General features: G+C 41.0%; 2 protein-coding genes across 11 annotated transcripts in view; one reads left to right on the forward strand and one right to left on the reverse strand.

Moving 5' to 3' along the window:
• Positions 1-6,668, reverse strand: part of CIB2 (calcium and integrin binding family member 2) — a 40,915-nt gene extending 34,247 nt beyond the window's left edge. Inside the window, exons 1-2 of one of the 10 annotated variants that reach the window (XM_019293557.2) lie at positions 6,377-6,439; positions 2,118-2,787 (exon numbers count right to left, since the gene is read on the reverse strand). Coding sequence is in view for 1 of the 10 variants with exons in the window: in XM_039557593.1 (XP_039413527.1) it covers positions 93-143 (51 nt within the window). In the remaining 9 variants the exon portion in view is untranslated. The other 9 variants (XM_019293559.3, XM_019293561.3, XM_010412358.4 and 6 more) reach the window with 9 other exon arrangements.
• A 158-nt stretch (positions 6,669-6,826) lies between these two features.
• On the forward strand, positions 6,827-19,081 carry IDH3A (isocitrate dehydrogenase (NAD(+)) 3 catalytic subunit alpha). The gene is made up of 11 exons (XM_039558029.1): positions 6,827-6,945; positions 9,015-9,077; positions 10,772-10,855; positions 12,009-12,123; positions 12,664-12,851; positions 13,066-13,199; positions 13,789-13,891; positions 13,971-14,035; positions 16,215-16,299; positions 16,809-16,961; positions 18,834-19,081. The coding sequence occupies exons 1-11, from the start codon at positions 6,919-6,921 to the stop codon at positions 18,915-18,917; spliced, it is 1,101 nt and encodes a 366-aa protein (XP_039413963.1). The 5' UTR covers positions 6,827-6,918; the 3' UTR covers positions 18,918-19,081.
• The last annotated feature ends 46 nt before the right edge of the window (positions 19,082-19,127 follow it).

Here is a 19,127-nt window from a genome sequence, read left to right on the forward strand (position 1 = left end):
AAAAAACCCTCCCCAAACCAAACAAAAACCCAAATCATAAACATATGTAGATTACTCCCTTCCATCCCCTAAGGCAAACCAAGATATCTTACCTGATAGGCATCTAGCTGTTCATCAGTAAATATCGTTTGCTTATTACCCATCTTAAATGAGGAATTCTTCCTCTCTGCAAATGCATCCCATTAGAAGTAGCTGGATTCCTCTGTATTGTAGGCATTTAGAGCACGTATACTCCGTGAGTGTGCTGAAAAAATCCCAGAGCCTGCATTGAACTGGTTTTGACTGTACCTGCCCAGTGAAGAAGGCCAAAGTCTGGGAAATCTTTGTAAAGGCTTGACTGGAGCGTGCCAGGAAAGAAAGTGTTAAAATCACAGGCGGGTGTCGTGCAAAAACAGGGATACCAATCTGCCCCTTTTCAGATGCTTTTCTAAGAGGCATACGGAGCTTTTATAACCCAAACCCCAAGCAGCCGCTCCAAGCAGAACGCAGCTCTCTCTTGCCTCGGGGTCCCGCTCAGGGCGCTCCTCACGGCACCTCCAGGTTTTGGAGCAGCTCTGCGTCAGCCGGTGGCGCTGGGCAGCGCAGCCGTATTGCCAGGCACCCACAGCCAGCCTGGGAACTGGGGAGTGCAGGGGCACCGCACACAGACCCCAGCCAGCTCTGCGAGCTGCCCTTGCCCCAGGCTGCCAGGAGACGCGAGGCCGGGTGCAGCCTCACGGTGTCCTGAGCGGCCCCACTCCAGCGCCAGGTGCCGCGGGGGCTCCGCAGTAAACGCTCATGTCTGCACTGTGCCTATCGAGGATGTGAGTTCACTACCAGAGGTACCAAACTCCCGGGTACAGCAGTGAACGCAAGGACTCCTTCGCACACTACCTAAATTTTTTTAAAAGTCAGCAAGATTAAAGCAGTTTAACAGACGCTAACCTGACTCCTTAGGCTCTAGCAAGAACAGCTGGGAAGGAAAAAACGCTACCACAGCCTAAGGCGAAAGCAGAAAGGGCCAGTAGAGGGCTCACGGGGTGTTTTAGCGCACCACAACCCTACCGACGGGAAAATAAAAAAAATTAAAGAGAATCTATGAGAAGCAGACAGACAAAATTATATTATCTAACATCTGCAGAAGGATAAGCTCTTATAACAACAGCAGGAAGAAGTCTAAGTGAGAAAGGATGGCAACGGGGAAGAAGGACCCGTTATAAGTTCACTTTCCATTCATGCACATAGGAACAGGAGAGGGTAAAATTCCTAACTTCTTTATTTACAGTCTACCAATGGTCATTATTTCCTCATCAAGATAGCAAGTTTAAAAAAAACACTTGGAGAATTATCTTGTGCTTTTCCCTACAGCTTCTAATGATCCTGGCTTGATAGCAGGGTTGGATAATAGGAGTTCACTTTACTTTGGCATATAACAACAAAGAACAACCATTTAAAAGTAATAGTGAAAGCAAATATATTGTATACATAGTAAAAATATCCTATGAAGTGTGTTGGATATATAGTAAAAACATTCTACAAAGTGCTGAACCACAGACTGTTGTAAGAGATGGCTTATTCAAATTATAACATTTAGAAATGCAGGTTTGATTAGCTGCAAACCAGCACTGCCCTGAGCTACAAAAATTACAAGGTATATCACATACACAAAATAAATGCCTTGGGATGAGAATGTAGGCAACAAGGTTTATTAGTAATAAGCAAACATCAGAATTGTAACATCAAAGAAGTGGATTCTAGCAATAGAGCATATTGCAGCACAGTTTCAGAATAAGAAGGAAGAAGCTACAGTAGTAAGGAAAATACAAACTGAATTATTTACCATCAAATCAAGAGTGCAAGATGCACCTGTTCAAATATCATACAGTTGTACTGACCATTACACGGTCAAACTGATCTCTGTTGTCCCAGCCACCAGTGGGTTTTTTTCTTTTCCCTGTTGTGTAGTGGCATTGGATTCTTATTATGTTCCAAAAAGCTCGCAATAGGTAAGTCAGAACATTAAAAACAATTGTAAAAAATCCACAAAATACAGTATTTAAATTTCTTTTAAACCAGAGAACAACAATCTCTAAAGGCCCCTTGAAATTAAGAACTTGCACAGTTCTGAAAGTTCTTACCTGTCCTCAACTGTGAATGAGCTCCATCGCTGGCTTTAGTGGCTATATGTATAATGAAGCATGGTTAATATTTCTGATCTGGTGCTACTGAAACACAAAAGATAACAGCTGTTCTCAATCAGACCAGACCAATATTTAGGCAAGTGATTTGCATGAAATAGCATTCCATTCACAGCCACCTACTTCAAGCTGCCCATCTATGCAAATCAGATTAAATATAAACGGCCAAATTACCTCTAATGTCATTATACAGAAGTTAATTGACAGCAGGACTTGGCTCCGTATCTTAATCTTGTGATTCTGTACACTTAATGGGACTCCTACAGTGAAAAGCTGATAGCACATCTCTTCGTTTTTCACCCTGCTTTTATGTCCCTGGCTGCTTGGTCCCACTGTACCCCAGATGACACACACATCAGGAAGTCTCTATCTTTTGAATCAGAATAACAGCAGAAAAACAGCAGCAGAGCTTAATGGAAAGCATTAACCAGGTAAGGCGTACTTGTGGTTACACTGTAGGCCAGAGGTAGAGTTCCTGAGGTTCACAGACGTACTCCTGTTTCTTCCTTTGGGCCTGGCTTTCCACCCTGCCACCTCCAGTTTCTCTTGGTATTAGGAATGCCTTGGGTTTATTCTGTTGTAGAGAAAGTATGCAGGGAAACCTGTATGGCTGAAGGAGTTAATTGCTTTAAAAGAAAGACTCAGCTTACCAAGGGAACAGCATCCTCTGAGTATATGGACTGAAAAGAAACAGTTTCTCAAATTCTTCTTGCCATACTCTGAAGAGTATTTTTTTTTTAGTAAATAGAATTAAAGTACACATTTTAAAAAAGACAATTCAGATTTAACTGTTGAGGCTTACACTACACCAGCTAGCTCTTCTCAAGCATATCATAGTTAGTGGTAACTATATTTCAATGCATAATTATCTTGCTATACTAATTGGGTAAAATTTAAAGGCAGTATAACAAACAAAGTCTTCTTCACTCCTATTTGTTTGTACATGTCAAAGTTCAGATGATCTTCCAGTTTACTCTTCTGCACTTCTTCTATCTGTTCATATTTACCAAAGATTAGTTGTATTTGCCAGTTGGGTGTTAAGCAAACTTACTCCCAGCATGTTGCAGCAACAAATCAATACTTTTCAATGTGCACAACAAGAACTGACCTTAAATACTACCAGCACCACCACATTTCACTGTGTTTCAGTTTTTAAAAACTGTTTGCCAAACCAAGTGGTTTTAAGCTATTAGGAATACATAACATACATCTTGCAATCAGTTGCAGATAAAGTTTAGTAAGGAGGACAGTATATATAGAATAGTCTTGCCATTTCACCGCCCATTATACTAGAGACAATAGTTAAATAGCAACTGCTCATCTGTTCTAGAAGCTTAAATCCCAGAGCAGAAAACACAGTTACTCACACCCCCCAATTTAGTATTTGATAGCAAGATGGCTGTCAGCTGCAATGGCCTCACCTGACCACAGCTGCAGGAGTTTGTTTCCACAGCCACAGCTCAAGGGAGTGGGACACACCAGACTGGCAGCTCCAGACAGCCTTTGGTGCAAGTTTCTCTGCTCTGAAGTGTTGCAAGCCCTGGCTACTACAGCAGGTGACTGCTCTGATTTATTAGGAGAGGTGTAAGTTTAACGACCTCCAACAGCCAGGTCAGAGTACCTTAAATTGCCTCTGTAAATTATGCAGTGAGAATGCGACGGTGGTTTAAGTATGAAAACTCTTCCTCCTCAGCAAAGGAAGATCAAGCTACTCAGAACAGATCACTTTACCTGTTCATGAGAGGATCCACACAGAGTTTTAACAATCATGCCACACATCTGCTGCCTTCACGTGCTGGTTTGCTACAGCTTTTAATAGGGGAGAAAAGAATCTAAGAAATTTCATACCCATTATACCAAGTATTCCAACAACTTCCCTCTCACACAGAGGTGTCCTTGCAGAATAACTGTTCATAAAGAGTTACTCTGTTAGCAAAACAAACGGTTTTGATTCAGAGGGGCTGCCTGTACATTTATTCTGTTGTAACCTTTTATGAGTCCTTAGGGCCCACTGCTACTGCAGGTGTGAGTAACAGTGATCACTACTTGCAATGGGAGAAGTTCTATCCTCCACTGGTGCTGTAGAAATTCCCCCTGGTATTTGGGACTTGTTTTATTTACTGGAAAGCTATTTCACAAATCTGTTTGCATACAGATAAACAAGGAATAATAACATTCACCTACTACAGCTACTGTGGAGCTAAAAAAAAAGTTCCTTAAAGATGCTACAGAGCTACAAAACATTACAATTGCAATATGCTACACTGACTGTTATAACTTGCCCCCTATTTAATACTTATTGTGAGCTCTAAATAAAAAAATGAACTGTAAATACACAGTTACGAAAAGGTAAAATATATGGAAAATGACAGTTTTTGCTACTTCAACGGGTTAAAAAGTTGCTTTTCCAACACATGGTGGATGGGAGGATGCTCAGACCCCACTAAATTTGTCTGGAAGTGCTATCCTGTGAGAGAAGGCTTCATGGGTCTGAGCCCTGCTCAAGGAATGAATAAACAGCTTGAGAAAGATGCAAGACTCATGTCTCTCAAACCAGGAAATGCTGCCAACTGTGTGACTAAATTGCATTCGCTATGAGGAGCAGGAATTTTCTAGGGAGTTGTATTGCTAAAGAAAATAAACAGAAAGGAAAACCTTGTGTGAAAAATTGTTGGTTTCATGATCTTATCTATCTAGCTTAAAAAATACACTATCTTAGAAAAGGGTGATTTCTGACTGCATTTCATTAAGCCTAATTTATCCATAATAAATCAAATAGAAATTACCTTTTTTTTCTTAAGATGTTTTACACAAGACAGTGTCCAGCCTCAGGGACAAAATAATCATAAAAAAATAAGTAATGGTTGTCTAAGCAGACTAAACGTCATATAATGAATTTCCCTGTAGGGAGTCTCAGTATAGTGATCACTAGGGGAAAGACACTGCTGCTGTCTCCATACAGGCATCGTTTTCTTAGGCAAAATAACTGCTCATGGGTTATTACTGTGTTGTTCAGCCCTTCTCAGAACAGATCCAAACCAGCCACTGTTAACACCTTATTACTGTAGCATTATTATGGTAACACCCACAAGACATGGACAAATGGGTGTTGAAAATGTGTAAAAAAATTCTCCACAATATCTCCCCTCAATTTACAATCCAAGAGCGACCCAACAATGTAGATGCAGATATAGTCACAACACAAGAAAGCAACATGAATATATCTGTTAACTATGTATATAGTTACCAGAAGAAAATCAGTATTAAGAGAATTCAGCACATCTGCCATTACAGATATCTGAATAACAATTCTCAATTCAAAGCAACATCAAAACCAAGATAAAACACCAATAGAGGAAATGTTGTAAGTACCTCTTGTGTCCTGTCACAAAAAAAAAAAAAAAAAAAGCAATGATTCTCAGAAAATAGAGGCTACTAGTGCTGTATATAATCAAATATCAATTCTAAGAATTTCTACTCACACATTTAAGATAATAGGAAACTAAACACACAGTCTTAGTCCTCAGCTTTCAAGCACACCCAGGACTGAGGTAAGTAACTGGAAAGGCTGCAAGTAATCTGATAACTCTATCACTAAAAACTGGTACGAAATTACTCTGAGACAAACCCCAAATTTTAATGTTGCCAAGTGTAAGAAAGATAGGAAAAGTTTTTTAAAGCGGTCATTCCCAGAGGTATGAGCTCAAACTGCCTTAGTTCTAGTTTGGTGCTTTACCCCGCGGAACACGCCAGGCTCTCCGGCCACCCTTCAGCGCGAGCGATCCGTACGAGCGAGCTGCCCTGGGCAGGACTTTCGAACAGCTCCGTGGTGCGGCCCTCAGCCGGCGCTGCTTGGGAAGGGGCACTGCGCCCTCAGGGCCTCCCACGGCCTCCGCCGCTCCTCGAACTGATACGGCAGCAGGTTTTAAAAATAATGAGACAAGTACCTCAGAAATGAAGGCAAATAGAAGTCTTAAATTGTCCCGATTTCAACAGCTTTAACACTTTAAACTACATAGGCTTATGAGGCTTCTTATCTACTTCAACAAAAGTCTGACGTCTTTCTTAACAAGAACTATTTTTTTCCCATAAACAACCCAGTTCTAGAGGCTGAGATTTTACAAAACCATCGAACGCTTCAAAACTGGGGCGTCTTTGAGAACTGCTTGGTTGTCTCCACACAGATGCCACAACGGTACCTCCTCAGACACCACACCTGGAGCTCCCGCGTCCTCCGGCGGCAACCGGGCCGTCCACCCCGGCACCTCCCGCACCGCCGCGAGCGAGGTCTCCCCGGTATCACCCTCGCCGGGCGGACGGATGAGGGTTGAGGGCCGGGGGAGGAGGCTCGGAGCACCTCAGGCAGCCGCGGACGGCAGCTGAGGGGCCAAGGGATGAGGGCCGGGAGAGGAGGCTCGGACCGCCTCAGGCAGCGGCGGACGGCAGCTGCGGGGCCATGGGCTGAGGGCCGGGAAAGGAGGCTCGGACCGCCTCAGGCAGCGGCGGACGGGAGCTGCGGGGCGCGGGATGCGGGGCGCGGGATGAGGGCCGGGGGAGGAGGCCCGGACCGCCTCAGGCAGCGGCGGACGGCAGCTGCGGGGCCGCGGGCACTGCCGCAGCGGCGGTCCCGGGGCGGGGCCTCGCGAGGCGGGGCGGGGCCGCCGCTCCCCGCGCGCCGGTTCCGGTTTAGCGGCGGGCGCGGAGCTCTCGGGTCTCGGCAGCCGCGGTGCCCAGGCGCATCATGGCTGCGACCGCGTGGATGCCCACGGTAGGCAGGGGACGGTCCGGACTCTGCCCCGCGGCGCCCGGGACGCGCCCCGGAGCTTGGTGGCGCCTGAGGCGCGGCCGCCTGGCCGCAAGGTCGCGGTGCCGCCGGGCCCTGGCAGCGCTCCGAGGGTGAAGGGCCGCGGGGCTCGGGCTGAATGGCGGCTCCGCAGCGCTCGCGGGTTCTCTCTCTTCCTCCTCCCCGGGGCGGCGGCGGGAAGGGGCCGTGGGGGCCGTTACTCGAGCGGGCCGGGCCGGGCCGGGGGGGCGCCGCGCCATCCCTCGGAGCGGCCTGCGGGGAGGTCGCGCCGTAGAGGTCACAGCAGCGGCGGGACCACCGCGGCTGCGGGCAGCTCCCGATGCGCGGCTGACAGACAGCGCAGCCTGGAAACGCCATTCCCGCGGTACTAGGCACTGCAGATCCGGATGGGAAGAACTGCTACCGGGCTCTGGCTGGCGGCTTTCTAGCCCCCACACCTGTCCTCTGGGATTTACTGCTCTTGAACCATTCGGAAATGCAGGCCTTATCCCGGGGTTGTCACGGAGATGCAGCTTTTTGCTTTGAGTAAATGAAATTTCTTTTGCACCTTTAAATAACAGCCTGCTAGAGGCAAAGTCATTGAGGCCGCCCCATTTAGCCTATCTGCTAAAAAAGGAAGAACTGTCAAGAGCTAATCACAACACATGACTTTAAGGTCAGAATGGATCAGTTTTCCTTAGGTGGATTCTTCGTTGGTGTTACCAGTGTTGAACTGTATAACGTACTAGGCCCATGATTTCTGACAAGACAGACTGTGCCCTTTCCAGGGTTACCCTGAAATGTGAATCCTGATTCTGTATGCAGGAACTGTACCATGAGAACACTTGCACTCTACAGTCCACTTCACGTTTCCGTTTGATTGCTCTGCCTTTATCCTCAACCATATGGCTTGCTTTGGTAAACACTGCTTGCCTGTTGCAGTGACCTTGTACATCTCATGTGGGGCTACAAGTAAAAATAGATCTATCTTAGATTACTCCTCCCCCAGCGTTCATTACAATATACATGAGAATTATATTGTTTCTAGTTGTTTCTGTTGGTGCCAACATAGTTTGTTCCTTTTGCCATACACCATACCCATCAGTAAACATAAGAAATAACAAATACAAGTGGGACAGGAGAGGAATACAAATTGTCAAAGTCATTTCTAGCCTGATAGCTGCAGACAGCCTGCATATGTGAGTATGGCAGAATTGAAGTAGTGTAAGTCTCTGCAGTTAGAAGTCTTCTGGCTCTTAAGTCACAGAGGCATCAATATTCCTAGAGAGGAGGGTAAGATTGGGAGGCTGTGATTTTTCTGCAGATTAGGGATTTTGTCCATGGTGCTCAGTTGGGCAAGAGCCCAGGCTTAAATAACATCCCAGTTTTGAAGCTTAATGCCAGTTCAGAATACTCAGAAAATGTAATTCTTTGACTATGCTGTGTAAACTTGTTGCTATGGTGAATTTCGTCTTTAATGTGCATTTCAGTTCCACTTTTAAAAAACCGTCAGGCAAGCAGAAGGCAACAGTACAACACCTACAGATATAAAAGGCAGAAGAATAAAATCCACCACAGTTTGAATGGAAGAAGTGACACTAATGTAGTTTTGGACACATTACCTAAAATGTGTAAAGATACTGTCCACCCAACTGCTACCAACAAAGCATTTAATTTTTCACTTTGCTTTCCACAAATCTTCATCTGTAGTGTATCATGTATTTAGTTAGAGTTCCTGCAGCCTGGCTTCCAACATGTTGTGTGTGAGGACTTCAGGTAGGGTGCAGTGACCCCCAGGCAGGAGGGGAACGAGGCGCAGGGCAAAGTGTGGCTGTCCCAGGCTCACCTTGTGCTAAGAATACCCACGAGGCAATGCTGCACTGCAACTTGGCAAAGCACTGGGTACTCTGGTTTCACTTGGACTTTTATACTAGTTTGAGATAGGAGATTTAAAGCAGTATGACTTTAAAAGGCAGATTTGTTGCAACATTGTTAAACTTTTAAAATCCCATTTGTGCAGTAAAACAGGATCTTTTTGGTTTGTACTTTTGCAGGTTTCTCGATTGCTAGGTGCTTTCAAAAACCAAAAAAAGGTGACCAGAAGTTTTGGTAATGCTGTGAGTATAATAGTCCCATTTTTTTCTTTTAAGAAGTTTCTCAATAAACGGGTTTGGAAATTTATAAGATCACTGTTGTTATTCTTATGTTCCCAAAAAATAAGGGCCAAACAAGTGAACATGCATGCTCTTAATGCCATCCTGGATTTATATCAGTTAATCACTGTCATTGGCAATTGCATATCAATGTGGGAATACAAAAGGCTCTAGCAAAAGATAGAAGTGGCATGGAAAGTTTTCACAAAATATGGACATAAGCCAGTCTTCTGAAACTCATCTGGGAATGGGCAAATATTGGGCAAAGTAGAAAAATTGTTGAGAACCTTCTCATTTTCTTTCTTTTGCAGACTTCCCTCTAAGCACTAGATTTACTTTACTGCTGCTTGTAGAATTCCTTGCATCTAAAATTCTGCCTTTTCAAGGTCCTCTTTAAACTATCTTAGACATTGATTGTGTATTTCCCTGTAGATGTTTTACCTTCTTTATGTGTATGTGTTTGAAGTGCCCATGGGCCTTCTTTTCAATGAGGGCAGAAGCAGGGCTCAGCACCCCTAAGCAGGACTTAATCTTAAAGAGGAACCGTGGCTTTTCAATTTTAAGTTTTGTAGAACAGCAGGTACAACAGTTGGAAAAGAAACTGAAGGGTCACTTATACAGTATAAAAATCAGAAGGTGAGGCACCCCTGGTTCTGTTTATAACACAACTGTTTCACACTCAGGTGGAGCCCTGCAGTGCTGTCAGACAGCACAAAACTACTCTGGAGGCATTCTGTCAGTGACAGCTTGCTCAGCAGCAGTATGCTTTTATCTGAAGCTCTGTTTTTTTGTTGTGCACAGTGAATTTCTTTGGCTCAAAAGTTAAAAAATCAGTCAATATATATTGAAATTCTGCCTTGTGAGTTGGTTCTATTGGGGGTTTTTCAAATAATGTACGTGAGCTGCTTTTTTTGTAGGTAATAATGAGCCCTTAAAAACTGTTGGAACTCTTTAAATAAAACAAAATGAGCTGGAGCACATATCCTTAAAGCAGTGATCATATTTTTTTTTTCTTCAAAGCAGAATACATTCTTCCCCTGCTATTCATTGAGCCTGGGCTGTGCATTTTTTTTTACCTGTTTGATGATGATAAAACAAACAAGACCAAGGACATTATGAGAGGAAAATAAGTTGGTATTGTTAAAAATGTGTCTGAGATTTTTAGGAGGTCACTTGAGAAGTTTAGCTTGGCATGACCTTTTTTTTTAAGGTGAATGTAGCTTTTCATACATGTAATCATTTCTAGCATGTGCCAGTGTTATGCGGCATGTTGATAATATTGTAGACATATGTGGAACGGAGCCATAACTAGGTAATGGAACTTTCTCTCCAGATTTCCAGAGGAAAGGATGCTAAGTTCATTAATTTCAAGGAGTACTGAGCAGGAATCTGCCTTTCACATTCAGCCTCTGTTTTGAAATAGGAATAGGTAGTAGGCAAATTTTTAAACAATTCTCTCAAAACATTTGCACACTCCTTTGGAAAGCAAGCTAGTCCTTCTCACTTCTGTCCAGGATGCTGTTCTTCATAGTGAATATTTGGAAAAGGAAATTTTTTTTTGTTTTCCAATAGTTACTTTGTTCCTACAACACATGAAAATGTTTTCTATGTAGAAAACAAACATTCATTTGTTGTACTACTGATATTTCTTCATCTAGGTACAAACAGTAACTTTAATCCCAGGAGATGGCATAGGACCTGAGATTTCTGCTGCTGTCATGAAGATCTTTGATGCTGCCAAAGTAAGTTGTATTTGTCTTGCTATAAGCATTGTAAATTTAACTGCAAGAAGAAATATTAATTAGGCGTATTAAGAAAAGCTTTATCTTTAGCTTCCAAGAGATTAAGTCATATTTAAACTATTAAAACTTCTTTCCAGTAGAAAGAGTTTGAAGCTTCAGCTAATAAAAGACAGGAATGTGATACCAAGGCAGGGCTTGAAACTGTTAGCTGACAGAAGAGTAGAGACTTGAGAGCAAATGCTGTGTTTAATTTTTGGAAATATGAACTCAATGTCATGTGAGATCATCTTGTTGATGTAGTAATCCTGAGCAACTGATAGAGGATGTTCTTTCATTCATTATGACTTCCAGTGCAGGTCAGAAGTGTGTGTGAAAGGACTGGCTCATTTTAGCAATCCAGCTGCTGTGCTGCCAAACACGTTAACTTCAGTGATATGAAAACTGACTGTACCCAAGAACAGTTCTCTTACCTATCTGAGAAACTTCACCAGAACTTGTCAAGTTTCCTGGAAAGGAAATACAGCTCTTCAGGCAAGATGCCTGTTAAATTGTTCCACATTATTAACAGCACCCAGGCATCTTCCCTTTTTATTACAACTATCCAACTTGGATTTGAAAATGTGAAGTTCTCTTTATTTATGTTATATCTTTTCCTTTATGATCATTCCTGATGAAATGAATGGGTAGCAGTCTCCACTTAGATTCCTGTGGTGAATGCAAATTCAGAAAGCATTGTGGAGCATGTGCTGATAACAGATACATATCTATGTCATGTACTGTCTTCCAGGCAGTAGGGATGATGAGTTTTCAATGAATACAGCTTTAAAATGTTGTATCTTGTATACAAGGAGCTCAACAGCTCTAAAATCTTGAAAGAAATAGGGCATGTGTTGCAATTCTAACAAATTCTGTGTGTATGACATCTAGGGTGGCATTCAAGTTTATGATAATTTGCTGCTCACACTATTTCATTTTCACTTAATTACATTTTTTAAAAATTACTTTAATTCAAACATCTCATGCTTACCCTTACTCACCAGAGAAAATCCAGGAAGGCCTGAACAAAATTCCTTACACGCCTTTTTGTGGAAAGAAGGTTAAAACTTGAAGCAAAACCATTACGTTTAAGTTAACATAGAGTGTGTATGTTTAGGCACCTATTCAGTGGGAAGAGAGGAATGTTACGGCTATCCAAGGACCAGGAGGGAAGTGGATGATACCTCCAGATGCCAAAGAATCCATGGATAAAAACAAAATGGGATTAAAAGGTATTTTAGGGGTTAATACAGAGATATTAAATATTGTTGTGTTTATTATGAGTCTGATGTAAGGCCAAAGTTCTTCATCCGTAGCACAATAAAATGGGTAATTATAGGGGACAGCCTGTCAGGTAGTTGTCTGTAATCTTGAAACAGTCTTTCATTTCCAAGCCATAAGTTTGATAGTTTTTGTAGTTGAAGGTGAGTACATACCAACCTTTGGACTCTCTGCAGAAGGCATTTCTAAGGTACACAATAGTATGCAATAACTATATTCCTATAATGAGTAGTATCTTTATATGTGTTTAATGAAAACATTTTGTAAAATCTCTTCCAGGTAAGGGTTGCAATTTGGCCTTTAACCAGCTGATTAATGTGCCTGTGCAGTATTTGACAGCACGGAGAATTCCCATGGTATTCCAGCATAAGGGTTAAACAGGAATTTGGAGATCTTCTGTAGGAATCCCACTTGACCTAGAGTTTCAGCTCTCAGATCCATGGAGGGGTTTATCTTCTTGTTCATCCTTGTGTATATTTTTTTTTCTTTAGGGCCTTTGAAGACTCCAATTGCTGCAGGGCACCCGTCGATGAATCTGCTGCTGCGTAGAACCTTTGACCTTTATGCCAACGTGCGTCCCTGCGTGTCCATCGAGGGCTACAAAACCCCCTACACAGACGTGAACATCGTCACCATCCGCGAGAACACCGAGGGCGAGTACAGCGGCATCGAGCACGTGGTAGGTTCCTCAGCTGCTGCCTTTCTGCTGCCTTTTCTGCTTCAGCACTGCTAACTTTGCCTATCTCACTGGGGTTCAGTGGGATTTTTACATTTGGCACCCATAAAAAAGTTCCTTTGTTGTGAAATGCATTCTGCCTCACTCAGAATTCTGCTGCTTGGTTCCAAATGGGAAGAATTACACTTACACTGTTGATGCAACTCCTCTCTTTCAGATTGTTGATGGGGTTGTGCAAAGCATCAAGCTGATCACAGAGGAAGCCAGCAAGCGCATTGCAGAGTTTGCTTTTGAATATGCCAGAAACAATCAGAGAAGCCACGTGACTGCTGTGCACAAGGCAAATATTATGTATGTTGACACTTCTTTTGAGAAAAACAAAACAAAACAAAAATCCCCAAACATTTAATTACAAATAACTTCTTAAGTCTTACTCAAATGTGAAACTTCTGTTGATGGCACCAGGAGTCAGTAAAATGGGAAAAAAGTCAAGTAAATGCCTCCTAAGTAGAATGGGCAGTATTGACCTGGTATTGACAGGGCTGAGATAATTATGTACCAATGTTCTTACTAGCAAGTTGGTAGTAATTCTTCCTTCCAAAGCTCTTATTTTAGAAGCTTTTACATAAGGAAAATGAATTTTAAAACTGAGGATGAAAGTGGCTGGTGTCTTTTGCAGTTTCCATACACCTGAGTCCTAACATGTGTGATCCTATGTGACACCACCTTCACAAATTCAGTAAACCTCTCATAAATGAATAGAAGTCATTCTGAGAATTATTGTATGCCTGTTAAACCACTGATACAGAAATATTTTAAGAGGGATAAATGGTCACAATTAAGTTTCTGAACTCTAATTAAACCTCTGTTGCATGCAGTTTTATCTTTGGTACTGCTTCCTTACAATAACTGCAATATTCTCTTGCTTATCTAATTGCAGGAGAATGTCTGATGGGCTTTTCTTAAGAAAATGCAGAGAGGCAGCAGAAAACTGTAAAGATATTAAATTTAATGAAATGTATCTGGATACTGTATGTCTGAATGTGAGTATTTACATGTTTTAGTTGTGGGGTTTTTTTTAATTTAAATTCTTAACCTTAATGAAAATATACTTCCTTCTAGATGGTTCAAGATCCATCTCAATTTGATGTGCTTGTTATGCCAAACTTGTACGGTGACATCCTCAGGTATGGAGATTTTCATTTAAACTCCCAACATATAAAATACTAATACTTTCCCAACAATCACTGAGGTCATATGCAAGCCAGATGGGTGATCATCTTATGCATTCAGACTTTTTAAAACTGCATAAATCAGACACTAACTGGGCAGAAAGGATGGCATTATTACGCTTCAATTATTAATATACTGATGGGAGGGGCTATATAATGATAATGTACTTATTATTGAAAAAAATCTGTTTCTGCCTATGGAGGCTATGAATATTGTTCAGATGGGGCAGAAGAGAAATTTCTCCAAATGTGTGAAGAATATAATGGCTTACATTGTAATAGAGAATGAATTCCTGGTTAGATATTAGAGAAAAACTTTCTCATCCTCAGCACTAAAATAGATTGTGTAGGGCGACTGTGGGACTATGATGAACACAGGGAGCTCATCATCCAGTTAAATGAGTCTGCATAGTCACTGAAGAATTAAATATGTGGCCTCGTAATATTCTGCTAGCTCTTGGTTTATGTATTACTTTTCCTTACCTTCAAATTAAATTTTATATTTGAATAACATTAATACTAGAGGTACTTTATGTCTTGAAGGCAAAACCCATCAACACGCATTTTCTATTCTGTAAAATTATTAGGTAGAGTGTAAATTCCATTAAACACTTGTAAAATGAAGTGTTTTGATGCAAACTCATATGTGTAAAATGTAACGTAGTTTCTCCTCACATCTCTAAGGAGAGATTGAGAAAAGAGCCTGAATCGGAATTTTTATTTAAATGTTCAACTATTTACTTCTTAGAATCCATCTCCTGGTTTTGTACAGATAATAAATTTAAAGGTAACTTATGTATAAGAAGAAATGGTTCTTAAGCTTCTTTTAAAACAGCACTCTCTCTGTGATAAGGCTGTCTATCCACTCCAAGAAAAATCAGATTCTAACTGATGTTTCTTGCTTTAAGAATTGGTAAAGGAGTGAACAGGGCCCTCATAGCAGCTCATACATGGTTAACTGAAAGAGGTGAAATCAGAGGAGTCTCATCATCAATACCATTTCACTGAGTTCATTATCACCCATTTTAAAGTTCTCATAGAAATTCCGTAAAAAATTTCATCATTCTAAAACTTTTCAACAAATTTGATTCTGTTCTTCAAGAGGGCACTGTCACCACTGGATGAGGTCTCACCTGTTGGTCTAGAAGTATGAACAAAATGCCAAGCAGGTTCCTTAGACTGTATAGGTCTGAATAGGCAGAAGACAATCTCTTTAAGCATTAAATACCTAGAGTGACAAATGCAGACTGTATGCAGTTTTTCCCCAGGCTTTATGCAACTTAAGATAATTGGTTTATTTTAGCTTAAAATATTATTCTGCAAAGTCATCCAAACTTTTCTCATTGGTAGTCCTAAACTAAGGATTAACTTAGCTTAGTATGAGCTAAGTTGTGGGCAATAATTATGGATGGATGTGAAAATACCAGAGTTTTGAATATACCAGCTTTGTTCATCAATGTGTTCAGCTCTGAGGGGACAATATGATGACAATAGGCACAGTTGGTTTGTCCTTCCCCATGGTAATTTTGGTGGAAACCAAATGCAGATTACTTATATCTGATGATCTGCTAATGTCAGATTTGTGACCTGAAGGCTGTTGAGTAAAGAGAGGGGGAAAAAGCTAGTCTAGTGTCACTTGGGAAGTGTTCCTTAAGGTGCACACAATACACTACAAAACCACCAGTAACTTACCTACCTGAGCAAAATTCTTCCACATTTTTTAGAAGGACTTTACATAGGAAAAGTTGTTCTGGACCCCTTCAGAAGAAGTAAGATTTTTGTATAGTTACAGAGAACTGTACATAACAATTAGTTTTTGAGACTTCTACACATATTCTGTGCTTCTAGTACTTCTCGTTGTGCCTATGTCTTATCAGGTTTATTCTAGTATTTGGAATTTCCTTTTAATTTTCCTTTATTACATTGTCTTCTGCTAGTAGTTCTAAGAATTTTCCAATGTTCTGATGGGGTACAGGTGGCCAACAGCATCTGTTCTTTCTCCATATTATTCTCAGACTGTGCAGGTGTATAAATTTAGTTGCAATTGATTAAAATATTTTTATACCTTGCAGAGAGGCAACTGTATATGGACAAACTTGTGGGGTTTTTTATTTGATGGTTGGGTTTTTTTCAGTGATTTGTGTGCTGGACTCATTGGGGGTCTTGGAGTAACACCCAGTGGAAACATTGGTGCCAATGGAGTGGCCATTTTTGAATCGGTAAGTCTTGTTACACAAGGCAGAGCAGTAATAACTTTGTCTCAACTTGAGAATCTAAAACTTTTCCGTGCCATACAATGTGGCTGACATTTATCTAACAGAGTTCTTTGTAGAACTCTTTTTTACTGGGAAGATGCTCAAGCTTTAGCCTGAGAGACTGGTTAAAGTAAATATTACACGTAGGTTTTTCGCATGTCCTTTTTTTGACAGATACTTTATTTTCCCACTTTTTCATAAGATAAATACTCCCCATGAAATAGAACCTGAGGGGCACAATTTAAATTATTAAGTGATCTAGTTTTCCCTTTCTGATGTCTTTGAACTGAATTGTTTTGGTCCTTGGTATCTTCTTTCCACTGACTGTATCACAGCAAAGCCAGTCCTGTTTTAACATGCTGCTGCATGAAGACCTATGGCTCAGGTTACTTGCACTAAGTAAACTTGAACTGCCTAAGACATTTTAATCAACCTAATGACATTATAACAGATGGGTTAATTCTCATTTCTAGGTTCACGGAACAGCACCAGACATTGCAGGAAAAGACATGGCAAATCCAACTGCCCTCCTTCTGAGTGCTGTGATGATGCTGCGCCACATGGGACTACACAAACATGCCACAAAAATTGAGTCAGCTTGCTTCGATACAATTAAAGATGGAAAGGTAACATGAGGGTGTGCAAAGAAACGCAGTGAATTAAAATCATTGTATCAACGCAAGAATTAACTTGGAAGAGTCACACCAGAGCAAGGGATGGCCTGCTGAGCTGGCCTGTTGCGTGAGCAGTGTCACTGTCCTTCTCTGATAGTAATTATATTATCTTTGATGATATTAAATCTGCCCAGCTCAGTAATAAGGGGATAGGCTGTAGCATTCCTTTTGTCTCAGCAATGCTCATCTTACATTTCCACAGCTTTATGAACTCCAAAATAGTGAACTGGATGGCTGTTTTTCAGGAAGGGAATGAGAGTTTTAAGTAACTTATGAAGTTTATAAAACATACAAAGCATATATAATGAAATCTGGATCCTGAAGGACACTCATTTGCCTTTCACAAGCTAAATCATCCACTTTGCTCATAGCATTTCAGTCCTGACTGTAATACTTCTGTTTCTGTTTTTTCAGCTCAATTATCTTCTTTTTTTAATTCTTAACTGCTTTCACTCTTTTTTGACTACAAAAGAACAGTTTTTATCCAGTATTAACTTTTTCTCTTAAGATTATATATGTTTCCTTTTGGAAGTGAGTGTCTTCAGATTCATTACTCAAATGGGATATTGGAGGGAGGGGGGCTTATGCTCTGTAATTTGACAAATTTGTGGTCTTACCATTATTGGTTCACTCCTCTACATTGATGTCCATCTCTTGAAAACATAGTTGGAAAGATCCTGAAGATTGCAGTTAAAGAGGATTAGCAGCCAGTCATGCTGTTTCAGTTATGTTAGGCAGGACCATGAGAGGCTGCTTTGTAATTAAAAGTAACTAGAATGCTGAAAGCAAAAGTTGTTATCATTTTGTAAGTTTGCAGCTATCTTGCTGTGTATAGGGGCCAGTTAAAATCTAAACTTACAACTGAATAAAGAGGTGCTCCAGTAAAGTTCCCATTTACTGCTCTGGAAATGAAATCCTCCATCTGCAGGTCAGTAGTTCCTTGGAAGATAACGGTGCAAGTTTTGTGACATGGCTACTTGTTTACTAGTTACTTATAATGTCATATGCTCACAATGGAGAGAATCTTTTTAATTGAAAATACCCCATAATGCAATTTAAATTACAAGATCCTAAAATAGTGACCTTGATCGCTTGCTATTCCTCCCTTCCCCATAAGCAGTAATTAAGATCTGTGTGAGTGCCATGTAGGTGGGGAAACTAATGATTTTAATTATCTCCTAGAGTGCTTTAATCTAGATAGGTTGCACAAGCAATGTTGCCCACTTTTTAATTTTTATTTTACTGTCTTCATGATGCCAGACAGTTGTACTTGATGACAGAGACTTTTAACTCTACATTTTCTATCTATTAACTAAACTAAGCAAACTTTGAGAATTGTTAACATGTAGCATTAAGAGTTATGTGTGCTTGTTCTGTGTGGGTTTCTTTTAAAAAAGACCCAATCTTTCTGAATGACTCTCATTAGTTGTCCTTGTGCTGAGCCTTCATATATGAATTTTACCTCCGAAGGACAAACTTCTTACTGAAGATGTAAATACTTAACCATTAATTACACCATTAAAGGACTTTGTAGAGCTTTGACCACACACTTTCTTCCTGTAGTTAAGATAAAATCATGTTCAAATCATGTTCAAATCTGATAACATTAGAAGTACTTCATGTATACTCAGGTCTTCTCTACCTGCACAGTCCTTATTGATGAAGTCTGTATGGGATGCAGAACTCAAACTTGATGTATTCTTGCTCACCTTATTTACTATCCATACACAACATACCACGAGATCATCTAGAACTGTTCAGAGACAAGACTGGCCCCATAATACAATTCAGTAATATTATTTTTTCTTTCTTTCTTTCTTTCAGGTCTTGACAAAAGACTTGGGAGGCAATGCCAAGTGTTCAGAATTCACAGAGGAGATCTGCCGCCGAGTACGGGACAAAGACTAAACTTCCTTCATACTCCTGCTGATAACTCTGGAAGGACACATCACACAGAGTACAATATATGTAACCTGATATCTACATGCATATAGTTTGCTTATCTCTTGAGAGCAAACTTTTTAGCTGAGGCCTCTCCATTAATAAATCTAGTCCAAATGGCTACAAATGATGCTTGTGCCTGCTTTCGGTGGACTTTTCCAAGTGCTTTGTCTTATT

The sequence above is a fragment of the Corvus cornix genome, chromosome 10, assembly GCF_000738735.6.
Source record: "Corvus cornix cornix isolate S_Up_H32 chromosome 10, ASM73873v5, whole genome shotgun sequence".
NCBI classification, from domain to species: Eukaryota; Metazoa; Chordata; class Aves; order Passeriformes; family Corvidae; genus Corvus; species Corvus cornix.

Coding starts and splice junctions, on each gene's coding strand:
- IDH3A (XM_039558029.1), top strand. CDS start 6,919: ATGGCTGCGACCGCGTGGATGCCCACG. Junction 10,856..12,008: donor AGATCTTTGATGCTGCCAAA/GTAAGTTGTATT, acceptor GTGTATGTTTAG/GCACCTATTCAGTGGGAAGA. Junction 12,124..12,663: donor AAACAAAATGGGATTAAAAG/GTATTTTAGGGG, acceptor TTTTTTCTTTAG/GGCCTTTGAAGACTCCAATT.